This window comes from Oncorhynchus tshawytscha, linkage group LG34 (genome assembly GCF_018296145.1).
Source record: "Oncorhynchus tshawytscha isolate Ot180627B linkage group LG34, Otsh_v2.0, whole genome shotgun sequence".
In the NCBI taxonomy this organism is placed as follows: domain Eukaryota; kingdom Metazoa; phylum Chordata; class Actinopteri; order Salmoniformes; family Salmonidae; genus Oncorhynchus; species Oncorhynchus tshawytscha.
This window is the reverse complement of record NC_056462.1, coordinates 5,793,133-5,805,415: the sequence shown is the minus strand read 5'-3', so window position 1 is coordinate 5,805,415 and position 12,283 is coordinate 5,793,133. Positions and strand designations below refer to the sequence as shown.

Below are 12,283 nucleotides of genomic sequence, written 5' to 3'. Positions count from 1 at the left end.
CTCCCACAACAATCACAGATGCTCCCACAACAAACACAACGGCTCCCAGAACAACCACAGCTGCTCCCACAACAACCACAGCTGCTCTCCCAACAACCGCAGCCTCTCCCACAACAAACACAGCGGCTCCCACAACAACCACAGTCGCTACTTCAAAAAACCACAGAATCTCCCACCACACACACAGCTGTTCCAACAACAACCACAGCTGCTCCCACAACAACCACAGCTGCTCCCACAACAACGACAGCTGCTCTCACAACAACCACAGAATCTCCCACAACAACCACAGTCGCTACTTCAAAACCCACAGTCTCACACAGCAACCACAGCTGTTCACACAACAACCACAGCTGCTCCCACAACAACCACAGCTGCTCTCACAACAACCACAGCTTCTCCCACAACAACCACAGCTGCTCCCACAACAAACACAGCTAATCCCACAACAACGACAGCAACTTACAGAACATCATCAGGTGTTCCTACAGCAACCACACCTGCTCCAACAACAACCACAGCGTCTACCACAACAAACACAGATGCACCAACAACAACCACAGCATATCCAACAACAACCACAGCTGTTCCCACAACCTCCACAGCTGCACCCACAACAACCACAGAATCTCCCACAACAACCACAGGTGCACCCACAACAACCACAGCCATCCCCACAACACCCATAGCTTCTCCCACAACAACCATAGAAGCTCCAACGACAACTACAATTGGGGAAACAACAACCACAGATACTCCAAAAACAACCAAATCTGTTCCCACAACAACCACGGCTACTCCGACAACAACCCCAGATGTTCCAACCACAACCACAACTCTTCCAACAACAACCACAGCTGTTCCAACAACAAACACAGATACATCCACAACAACCACAGACATCCCCTCAACACTCACTGCTTCTCCCACAACAACCACAACAGCTCCAATGACAACTACAATTGGGGCTACAACAACCACATATACACCAACAACAACCACAACTGCTCCCACATCAACCACAGCTTCTCCAACAACAACCACAGCTGTTCCCACAACAACCACAGAATCTCCCACAACAACCACAGTCGGTACTTCAAAAACCACAGCTGCTCCACAACAACCAGAGCTCTTCCCACAACAACCACAGCTTCTCCGACAACAACCACAGATGTTCCAACAACAACCACAGCTGCTCCAACAACAACCACAGCTGCTCCAACAACAACCACAGCTGCTTGCATAACAACCACAGCTGCTCTCCCAACTACCAGAGCTTCTCTCAAAACAAACACAGCAGCTCCCATAACAACCAGAGCTGCTCCCACAACAACCACAGCTGCTCCCAGAAAAACCACAGCTGCTCCCAAAACAACCACAGCGGCTCCCACAACAACCACAGCTGCTCCAACAACAACCACAGCTGCTCGTATAACAACCACAGTTTCTCCCACAGCAAACACAGCCGCTCCCACAACAACCACAGCTGCTCCCACAATAACCACAGCCCGTCCAACAACAACCACAGCTACTCCCACAACAACCACAGTGGTTCCCAAAACAACCACAGGTGCTCCCACAACATCCACAGCCATCCCAACAACACCCATAACTTCTCCCACAACAGCCATAGAAGCTCAAACGACAACTGCAATTGGGGCAACACAACCACAGATACTCCAAAAACAACCTCAGCTGTTCCCACAACAACCACAGCTACTCCGACAACAACCCCAGATGTTCCAACCACAACCACAACTCTTCCAACCACAACTCTTCCAACAACAACCACAGCTGTTCCAACAACAAACACAGATACATCCACAACAACCACAGACATCCCCTCAACACTCACTGCTTCTCCCACAACAACCACAACAGCTCCAATGACAACTACAATTGGGGCTACAACAACCACATATACACCAACAACAACCACAACTGCTCCCACATCAACCACAGCTTCTCCAACAACAACCACAACTGTTCCCACAACAACCACAGAATCTCCCACAACAACCACAGTCGGTACTTCAAAAACCACAGCTGCTCCACAACAACCACAGCTGTTCCCACAACAACCACAGCTTCTCCGACAACAACCACAGCTGCTCGCATAACAACCACAGCTACTCTCCCAACTACCACAGCTTCTCCCACAACAACCACAGCTGCTCCCACAACAACCACAGCTTCTCCAACAACAACCACAGCTGCTCCCACAACAAATAAAGCTGCTCTCACAACAACCCCAGCTGCTCCAACAACAACCTCAGCTGTTCCCACAACAACCACACTGCTCCCACAACAACCACAGAATCTCCCACAACAACCACAGTCTTTACTTCAAAAACCACAGCTCTTCCCACAGCATCCATAGCTGCTCTCACAACAACCACAGCTTCTCTCACCACAACCACAGCTGTTCCACCAACAACCACAGATGCTCCCACAACAACCACTGCTGCTCCAACAACAACCACAGCTGCTCCCACAACAACCACAGCTACTCTAACAACAACCACAGCTTTTCTGACCACAGTTACAACTGGTTCTTCAACCACTACCACAACACCGGCCCCTCCACCACCAGAGGTTAAGTTGGAGTTCAAATTAGAGAAAAACGTCACAGCAGAGTTGAATAATGCATCTTCACCAGAGTTCCAAGCATTAGTAACCAGTGTGGCTACAGAGGTCAATTCTGTTTTACTTTCCACTCTTTTAATACTGTTCATCTTCATTTGTACAGTTTCTTGAAGGGGCATTTCATCCCTAACATAAGTTTTCATATTTGTCATTTTGTCTAACACATTCCCTCTAGTTGTTTATGTCAATGTTTCAGTTCTCAAGACAAATGTCTAAATTAGCTTATATTACGGTTACAGCTGGACACAGTTTATCGAAACAAATATGGAACCAGTTTTAATCGCACAGAGGTTCTAGGTTTCAGGTACGTAGTTATTCTTTAGTTTTTATTTAGATTTTGGGCCATTATTGGAATACTTTTTAAGATAGACATTGTATTCATCAATTAATTTAAAGGGAAATCATTCAATTGTGGTAGTGTTCATATTTGTCATAGCATTTAAATATGAATTTTCTTTACTGATGGTATCATATTAATTGTTTTTCATTTTGTTGTATTCCAGTCAAGGTTCGGTTGTGGTAGATGCTAAGCTGATATTTAACAATGCCAGCTCAGTCCCTGAGTCCAGTGCAGTGGTTGCAACCTTAGAACATAGAGAACATCTCAAGCAACAGCTCTTATATCTCTCTCCCACTGAACACAACTTCTATCGTGGCAACAAGTACGAAACCTTAATATTCTGAACTCTAAATGACTTAGTATTTCCAAGCATTCTCTCTACCTCAGGTGTTTTAAAGACCAAGTTACAATACAGCTGCACTTCTTTATATGTCTGCATTTTACTGTCCTAAGTTTGAATATATCAAATTAATTAGAGTTATCTGGTCTCTATATTACTTAACTGTTTAACATTCTAAGAATATTATAACAACTGAAACAAATTCCTATAAACGATTATTGATTGGACATCAAGTAATCTATTCTATCTTGTCATGTCACAATACAATTCTGATCGTTAACAGTGATCAGATGTTGTCAAAGCTGTGTACGATGCTTAATGTTCATCAATACATCTTCTGTTATACACACATAATGATATCTGATGATTTGCTGTCTTCCAGGAGTCATTTCAACCTCAGCTACAACTACTACTTCTACTCCAGATCCTCCAATATCAACACCATATACGGTCATGAACGCAACTTCAGCCCCCTCAAACAGGTCAACTACAAATATGGTTGTCAATGCAACATCGGATCCTGTGAACATGTCAACAATACACATAGTGCCCAATGGAACATCAGCGCCCATAAATGTGTTAACATCAGCCCAAAGTGCTGTCAATGTCACATCAGGACCTGTAACACAAAGCAATACAACTTCAACACTATCAACTACAACCCCATCTTTGTCAACTACCCCAATAGTCAACACAACAGCTCCTTCAACTACACCCATAGTCAACACAACAGCAACTCCAAATACCACAGTAGTCAACACAACAGCTCCTCCAACTACCTCAGTAGTCAGTGCAACAACCTCTCCAACTACCAGTGTGGTCAGTGTAGCAACTCCTCCAACTACCCCAGTAGTCAATGCAACAGCTCTTCTAACTACCCCAGTAGTCAAGACAACACCTAATTCAACGACCCCAGTAGTAAATGCAACAGCTCCTCCTACTACACCAGTAGTAAGCATAACGGTTCCTCAGATTACTCCAGTATTCAATGCAACAGCTCCTCCAACTACACCAGTAGTCAATGCAACAGCTTCTCCATCTACCCCAGTAGTCAGCACAACAGTTACTCCAACTACTGCAGTAGTAAGAAACATCTCTAGCTCCAACCGCTCCGATAACCAATTTGACCGAATTACTAACTACCCCATTACCAACTACACCGGTAGCAACTAACCCAGTACCAACTATCCAAGTGCCAACTACAACGGCATCCCGTACAACAAAGGCGCCACTGACCAGCCCACAACTGTCACTGCAGTTCAGCCTGACATCTATCTTCACTATCTCTCTGAGCAACAGCAGGTCACCAGAGTTCCTGGCTTTGGCAAATCATGTGACTACACAGGTAACTTTCATTCAATTTAATACAGTGTCGTTAGTTGTTTGAAAGACGCATGACAAAATCATAATCATGATCATCTTCGTCATAATTCATCATATGGCATCTTGATTACCAGCCTTACATTGTTGAATTGTTATTATAATATAACTTAAAATTCTGTATACACTTTTTTAAGCTGGATAATTTGTTCAAGGATCATTTTGGAGCCAGATTCTTTCAAAATGTTCTCAATAGTTTCAGGTGGGTACATAATTATCATCTGAATGACTTTGAAACAGTGTGGATGATGGAGAAAAATAACATTTCAATGAGTATTGTTATTTAGTATGCCTTGGGAGTGGGTTGTTACTGAAGTAACGCTTGTAAAAGTTCTTAATTTTTCTCATATCATTTTCAGGTCAGGGTCAATTGTGGTGGAGTCTACGTTGATATTCAACAACATCAGCTCAGTGCCCAACAATAGCCTGGTAGCACAAACTTTACAAACTGCCATTACTTCCAACACGTCTGGCCTGACCTTGCCTATCAATTCATCCTCCATTGTGGTCATCAACACATCGCTTTACCTATTCTCACACACTCAAAACACTAGATGGCGCCGAAAGATAGGGCTGCCTCGCTTCTAGTTCTTAGGAGACTTTGCAGTGTTTAGTGTTTTAATGTGTTATTTATTACAGCTGGGAAGCACTATTAGATATCAGAGCAATGGTAACTCACCAGCAATACCATCATTATGACCAGCAATACAACTTTCCCCAAGCAGATCCTTTGTTTGCACCACCGAGGGCAATTGAACTGATTCCAGAGGCTGACCCAAAACAACGCCGGCAAAAAAGGGGTACTCGGAGGGTTCTTATAGTCCATCTTAGAAGGCACGCACATAACACACTACTCCCGAGTATATTATTTGCTAATGTTCAGTCCCTGATTAACAATGTTGATGAGATTAGGGCAAGGTTTTTTTCCAGAGAGACATCAGGGATTGCAACATACTCTGTTTCACGGAAACATGGCTCTCTCGGGATATACTGTCGGAGTTGGTCCAGCAATCTGCATTATCAGTTCATCGCACCGACAGTAATAAACATCTCGCCGGGAAGAAGAAGGACGGGGATGTATGTTTGATGATTAACAACAAATTATGTAATTGGAATAACATACAGGAACTCAAGTCCTTTTGTTCACCTGACCTAGAATACCTCACAATCAAATCTATATACCCCCTCAAGCTGATACCACGATGGCCCTCAAGGAACTACACTGGACTTTATGCAAACTGGAAACCATATATCCTGAAGATGCATTTATTTTAGCTGGAGATTTGAACAAAGCAAATTTGAGAAAAAGGCTGAATAAATTCTATCAGCAATTTGACTGTAGTAATCATGCTGCTAAAACTCTACACCACTGTTACTCCAACTTCCGGGATGCATACCAGTCCCTACCCCGCCCTCCTTTCGGCAAATCTCACCACAACTCCATTTTTCTGCTCCTTTCCTATAGGCAGAAACTCAAACTGTTAGTATTCGTGCTGAGGACTATTCAACGCTGGTCTGACCAATTGGAATCCATGCTTCAAGACTGTTTTGATCACGTGGACTGGGATATGTTCCGGGTAGCTTCCGAGAATAATATGGACGAATTCACTGAAACGATAACTGAGTTTTCAGGAAGTGTATAGGAATTTTGTACCCACTGTGACTATTAAAACCTACCCTAACCAGAGACCGTGGATAGATGGCAGCATTTGCGCAAAACAGAAAACACGAACCACTGCATTTAAACATGGAAGGTGACTGGGAATATGGAAGAATACAAACAGAGTAGTCATTCCATCCGACAAGGCAATCAAACAGGCAAAACGTCAGTATAGAGACAAAGTGGATTCACAATTCAACGGCTCGATACGTATGTGGCAGCGTCTACAGACAATCATGGACTACAAAAGGAAAACCAGAGGAAACAAAAGGAAAACCAGCCATGTTGCGGACTCCGACGTCTTGCTTCTTGGTTACTAAAACAATGCAATAAAGGGTCCCTAGTGGACTAAATATATGACGGCTTGGTAGACAATGGACAGGGTGGGGACAGATAAAGAGTGGGAAAGACATAATGGGACCCACTACACACAGTTGATAACTAGGCTCAATGAAATTATTATAATTTTCACATGAACAGCCGCTCATTTGAAAATAATTGCAATATATATATTCACGCCTGTATGTCTTGTTGTCTCTGACGAAATCTTCGGTCTGTCTGCTGGAGAGTCGGTCGACAGAAATTCTCTGGCTGTGTCCACCAGAGATCAAAATCTTTCATAGTTGTATTTCTGTTACAATGGATACGTCAGATGTACCAATGGTCATTCTATAGGGAAATCTTCTCCAGAATGGATCTTTCAGAGTACAATTCGGTCGTTTGATTGTGAAATGTTCTCCTCTCGTCTTCGATCGAGTTTCCTAGACTATTCCACATATAGAGCTGCAGACTGTGAATGTGTGCATCTTCAGTTTTGTAGATTTCCTAACCATTCGCAACGTCCGGTTCAACACTGTCCGTCTGCTTGTTCTATAGAGTAGTTGCCATTTCAACGTGGGGACTCCCGTCCCTGCGTTTTCTTGACTAATTGTACATTTTCTCACAAGTGGGTTTTATGCACTCGGGGGGAAAAGGGGGAAAAGGGGTGTTCCCTCCTTTTGTCGTAATGTCTGTACTTACATGGGCGTGGCCACTGACTTGTTTAAGACTTCATTTGAAAAACAATTCTCTAATTTAGAAGTCTAACATCACGTTACATCTTCTCACAAATGGTTTCAAATTTAATCATATCAGTTCTGCAAAATTTGGATATGACCCTGACAACTGGGAAATATATACATTCAAAGATAAGGTTATGTTGTTATTCTGTCCTTCATGAGATCCCAAAACACAACTGATCAGACACTTCATCTCATATGTTTATAAGGGTATTCTATAATATTCCACTGTATATTAGCGTATGCCACTCTGATATTGCTCACCCATATATTTATATATTCTTAAATCCATTCGTTACTTAGATTTGTGGGTTTTCGGAATATATTGTGAAATTGTTAGATATTACTTGTTAGATATTGCTGCACTGTCGGAACCAGAAGCACAAGCATTTCACTACACACGCAGTAACATCTGCTAAACACGTGTATGTGACAAATAAAATTTTATTTTATTTTATTAATTGCAAAATGTAGACATTGCATTGAATGTTGCCTTTTTGCAGGCACTACTACAATGACTAATGCAACCACCTCTGCTGCAACAACTGCTTCTTCAACTGCAGCTGTGACCACCACCACTCTGGCAGATGTCACCATGACCCATCCGGCAATGGCCAAAACCACCACCACCTCTGTTCCGGCAGCAACCACCACCACCGCTGTTCCGGCAGCAACCACCACCACGCTGTTCCGGCAGCAACCACCACCACCGCTGTTCCGTCAGCAACCACCACCACCGCTGTTCCGTCAGCAACCACCACCACGCTGTTCCGGCAGCAACCACCACCACCGCTGTTCCGTCAGCAACCACCACCACGCTGTTCCGGCAGCAACCACCACCACGCTGTTCCGGCAGCAACCACCACCACCGCTGTTCCGGCAGCAACCACCACCACGCTGTTCCGGCAGCTACCACCACCACGCTGTTCCGGCAGCAACCACCACCACGCTGTTCCGGCAGCAACCACCACCTCCGCTGTTCCGTCAGCAACCACCACCACGCTGTTCCGGCAGCAACCACCACCACCACCTCTGTTCCGGCAGCAACCACCACCACCGCTGCTCCGGCAGCAACCACCACCACGCTGTTCCGGCAGCAACCACCACCACCGCTGTTCCGGCAGCAACCACCACCACGCTGTTCCGGCAGCAACCACAACCACGCTGTTCCGGCAGCAACCACCACCACCGCTGTTCCGGCAGCAACCACCACCACACTGTTCTGGCAGCAACCACCACCACCACCTCTGTTCCGGCAGCAACCACCACCACCGCTGTTCCGGCAGCAACCACCACCACGCTGTTCCGGCAGCAACCACCACCTCCGCTGTTCTGGCAGCAACCACCACCACCACCTCTGTTCCGGCAGCAACCACCACCACCGCTGTTCCGGAAGCAACCACCACCACCTCTGTTCCGGCTCAGCCACCACCACTGCTGTCCCACCAACTGACCCTCCATCTTCTAGTGAAGGAACCCTGATTCTTCGGTTCAGTCTCAATGATAAATTTACCTCGGATCTTGCCAACCCGTCCTCTTCAGCATTCAAGGCTCTGGCTGGCAAAGTGGTCTCAGAGGTAAGTATCCAGATGCCTTTTCATCAATACACACCACAACAAACAGACTGAATATCAAATCAAATCAAATGTATTTATATAGCACTTCGTACATCAGCTGATATCTCAAAGTGCTGTACAGAAACCCAGCCTAAAACCACAAACAGCAAGCAATGCAGGTGTAGAAGCACGGTGGCTAGGAAAAACTCCCTAGAAAGGCCAAAACCTAGGAAGAAACCTAGAGAGGAACCAGGCTATGTGGGGTGGCCAGTCGTCTTCTGGCTGTGCCGGGTGGAGATTATAACAGAACATGGCCAAGATGTTCAAATGTTCATAAATTACCAGCATGGTCAACTAATAATCACAGGCAGAACAGTTGAAACTGGAGGTGGACTGGGGACAGCAAGGAGTCATCATGTCAGGTGTCCTGAGGCATGTTCCTAGGGCTCAGGTCCTCTGAGAGAGAGAAAGAAAGAGAGAAAGAGAGAATTAGAGAGAGCATACTTAATTCACACAGGACACCGGATAGGACAGGATAAGTACTCCAGATATAACAAACTGACCCTGGCCCCCCGACACAAACTACTGCAGCATAAATACTGGAGGCTGAGACAGGAGGGGTCAGGAGACACTGTGGCCCCATCCGATGACACCCCCGGACAGGGCCAAACAGGAAGGATATAACCCCACCCACTTTGCCAAAGCACAGCCCCCACACCACTAGAGGGATATCTTCAACCAACAACTTACTATCCTGAGACAAGGCCGAGTATAGCCCACAAAGATCTCCGCCACAGCACAACCCAAGGGGGGGCGCCAACCCAGAGTGGGCATCCTATTGTTAGATAGAACCAAAGATTATTCAGTACAAAGATATCGTACTCTGGGACCTCCCCGTTGAGAACAATGTCCATAATTAATTTTACGGTCTTCTTAGTGGACATGAACCCATGTGCCTGCCTATGAACCCTTGTGCCTGCCTAACAGCTGTTATGGGCAACAGAGAGTACAATGTGCACAGCATGGGACATATTTACAGTTTTGCATGTCAGTAGTTAAGTCATTAAGATATTAAACAACTTTTTACTTGCAGAAATACAGCCAGTGTGATGCATTTTGCATCATATGACGCAAACGCAGCATCTTATGATGCAAAATGGATCATACCTGCTGTGTTTCTGTATTTGAATGTTAAATATCTTCAAAACATTTATGGGATTATTTCAACAATGGACTAATGAAACAAACACTTTTTGAGTGGCGTATTCCTAACTTTGAAATTTGAAGTTCGGAGCAACTTCGGAATTTGACGTTGTATTGCATGTCAGCATTCATGTATGACACATTTTCCGTTAATGGTTAAGGTTTTGGATAGGGTTAAAACAGTATGTTTAGGCATTCATTCCGAAAGTTAACGGTTAATGTTTGGGATAGAGTTGAAACAAAAACATAATAAACTAGTGTCTACAACTGGTATTGAACATGCAACCTTTGTATCCGTTGTTATGGGATTATGGGATTTCCCGATGTCTTTTCGACATGGACAGGCATCCAATTTCAATGTCAATCTTGAGCAGTCTGGGCTTTGTTCTATGACATCAAAGCGTTATTTATTATAATCCTCAACATCTCATTTTTCAGAACACATTAAGTCATCTTGATTTACACCATTTCCCTCTCTCAGAAAAAAACAGCTAAAGTATCCCAATTAGCAGAAGAGTCTGGGCACCTTCTTGTAGCGCTTGGTGTTTAGTTCTGGCCCTGTTTTAATTTTTACACAAATTATGTTAAGCTTTGGTATTCATATTTTTATATTTCAATGCAGGTGAGCAAGATTTTGCTAGAACCCCAAACTTCCTTCGTTCCATTGTCAACTCATTCAAGTAAGTATGAATTCTCATTACCGACTTGAATACTTTGATTATGACAGTGATGATAATGATTTCTGTGAGTTGTCCATTTTCTTTCCTAGGAGTGGATCTGTAGTTACCAACATGACCCTCGTGTTCAGGAACAAATCTTCGGTTCCCAGCGCATGCAGCTCACAGGCAACTTTCACCATCAGTTCCACCTCCCTGAACATCCTACAGGGCAGTGTCAATGTTGGTATGTATTAATTGTCACAATACAACTACACATATGTAAGAGCAAAGTCAACATTTGAACAGAAACATGAAAAGACAATCTACTTTCATCATTCACTGAACCATATCTTTATTTTTCCTACTTTTTCAGAGTCATCAGTCAATTCAGGAAGTGCTCCCCGACCCACTGCCTTCTGTCTGGCTTTCTTGCCTCTCACTTTGGCACTGCTAATGGTACAGTTGCTGGCTAACTAATAGCCTGTGTCATAGCTCCTATGGCATTTTTTTCACCAATGAACAGTTTTCCAGCTCTCATAGAGACAGCCTTATGATTAAGGACCTGCTTTGGCAGAAGAATGCACAATGGATTGTGCCTGTGTTAATTGGCAAAATGTATATGTATTTCATGTACATTCCCCCAAGTACATACACAAACAAAACCACACCTAATTGTACCTTTTGATGTCAAGTATGATATTTGTGACATTCCCTAAGAAATCATATAGTTTTTTTTCTGCTAATGAATTTTAAATGCATATACCTTTACTTACAAGTGACTGTATTTATACTTAACCATATAGGCTCCAAAGACATTACTTATTTATTTGCATCTTGCACACAGCAGCTTGCACATGTTTTATCTGTTAGATTAATATGGAAAATAACTGAAAGATTAGAAAACCGTTCCTACAACATGTGACATCCAAATCCTATTGTATATATTTTTTTATTGTGTTATTTGATCATAGTTGCATTTTTAATTATTAACTGATTGGAACCACTTTATATATATATTTTAATTCACCAAGACCAAATTCCTTTATGATATTTATTTTGAGTTATTTTTGGCAAATCACTGAAGTGTGTCAAAGGGGCCGATGAAGTAATGCTGAGCACTGTACTGTTTTAAAAACATTGTAACATTGTTTAATATAATAATTTGGGTCATGTAATTGGGTTGAATAATTTATTCATAAAACATTTACCATGTGAGTAACAATTTACAAACCTGCACCCCAAATTATATTTATAAACAGTAATCTTACATTTATACTGAACAAAAATATAAAGACAACATGTAACGTGTTTTTTAAGATCCCAGAAATGTGCCATAAGCAAAAAAATCTTATTTTTCTCAAATGTTGTGCACAAATTTGTTTTCATCTCTGTTAGTGAGAATTTATCCTTTGCCAAGATAATCCACCCCCCATAATAGTTG

General features: G+C 43.4%; 1 protein-coding gene and 2 long non-coding RNA genes across 3 annotated transcripts; all 3 read left to right on the top strand.

Moving 5' to 3' along the window:
• Nucleotides 1-2,877: 2,877 nt before the first annotated feature.
• Nucleotides 2,878-4,092, top strand: LOC112231771. The gene is made up of 3 exons (XR_002950519.2): nucleotides 2,878-2,950; nucleotides 3,150-3,308; nucleotides 3,709-4,092. It is a non-coding gene; the product is annotated as an uncharacterized LOC112231771 (long non-coding RNA).
• Nucleotides 4,093-7,938: 3,846 nt separating this feature from the next.
• On the top strand, nucleotides 7,939-8,877 carry LOC121841762 (bromodomain-containing protein 4-like). Its single transcript, XM_042311780.1, has one exon. It carries the CDS (start codon nucleotides 7,939-7,941, stop codon nucleotides 8,875-8,877), a length of 939 nt encoding a protein of 312 aa, XP_042167714.1.
• A 1,926-nt stretch (nucleotides 8,878-10,803) lies between these two features.
• On the top strand, nucleotides 10,804-11,793 carry LOC121841814. Its single transcript, XR_006080769.1, has 3 exons — nucleotides 10,804-10,863; nucleotides 10,953-11,086; nucleotides 11,216-11,793. It is a non-coding gene; the product is annotated as an uncharacterized LOC121841814 (long non-coding RNA).
• The last annotated feature ends 490 nt before the right edge of the window (nucleotides 11,794-12,283 follow it).

Coding starts and splice junctions, on each gene's coding strand:
- LOC121841762 (XM_042311780.1), top strand. CDS start 7,939: ATGACTAATGCAACCACCTCTGCTGCAACAACTGCTTCTTCAACTGCA.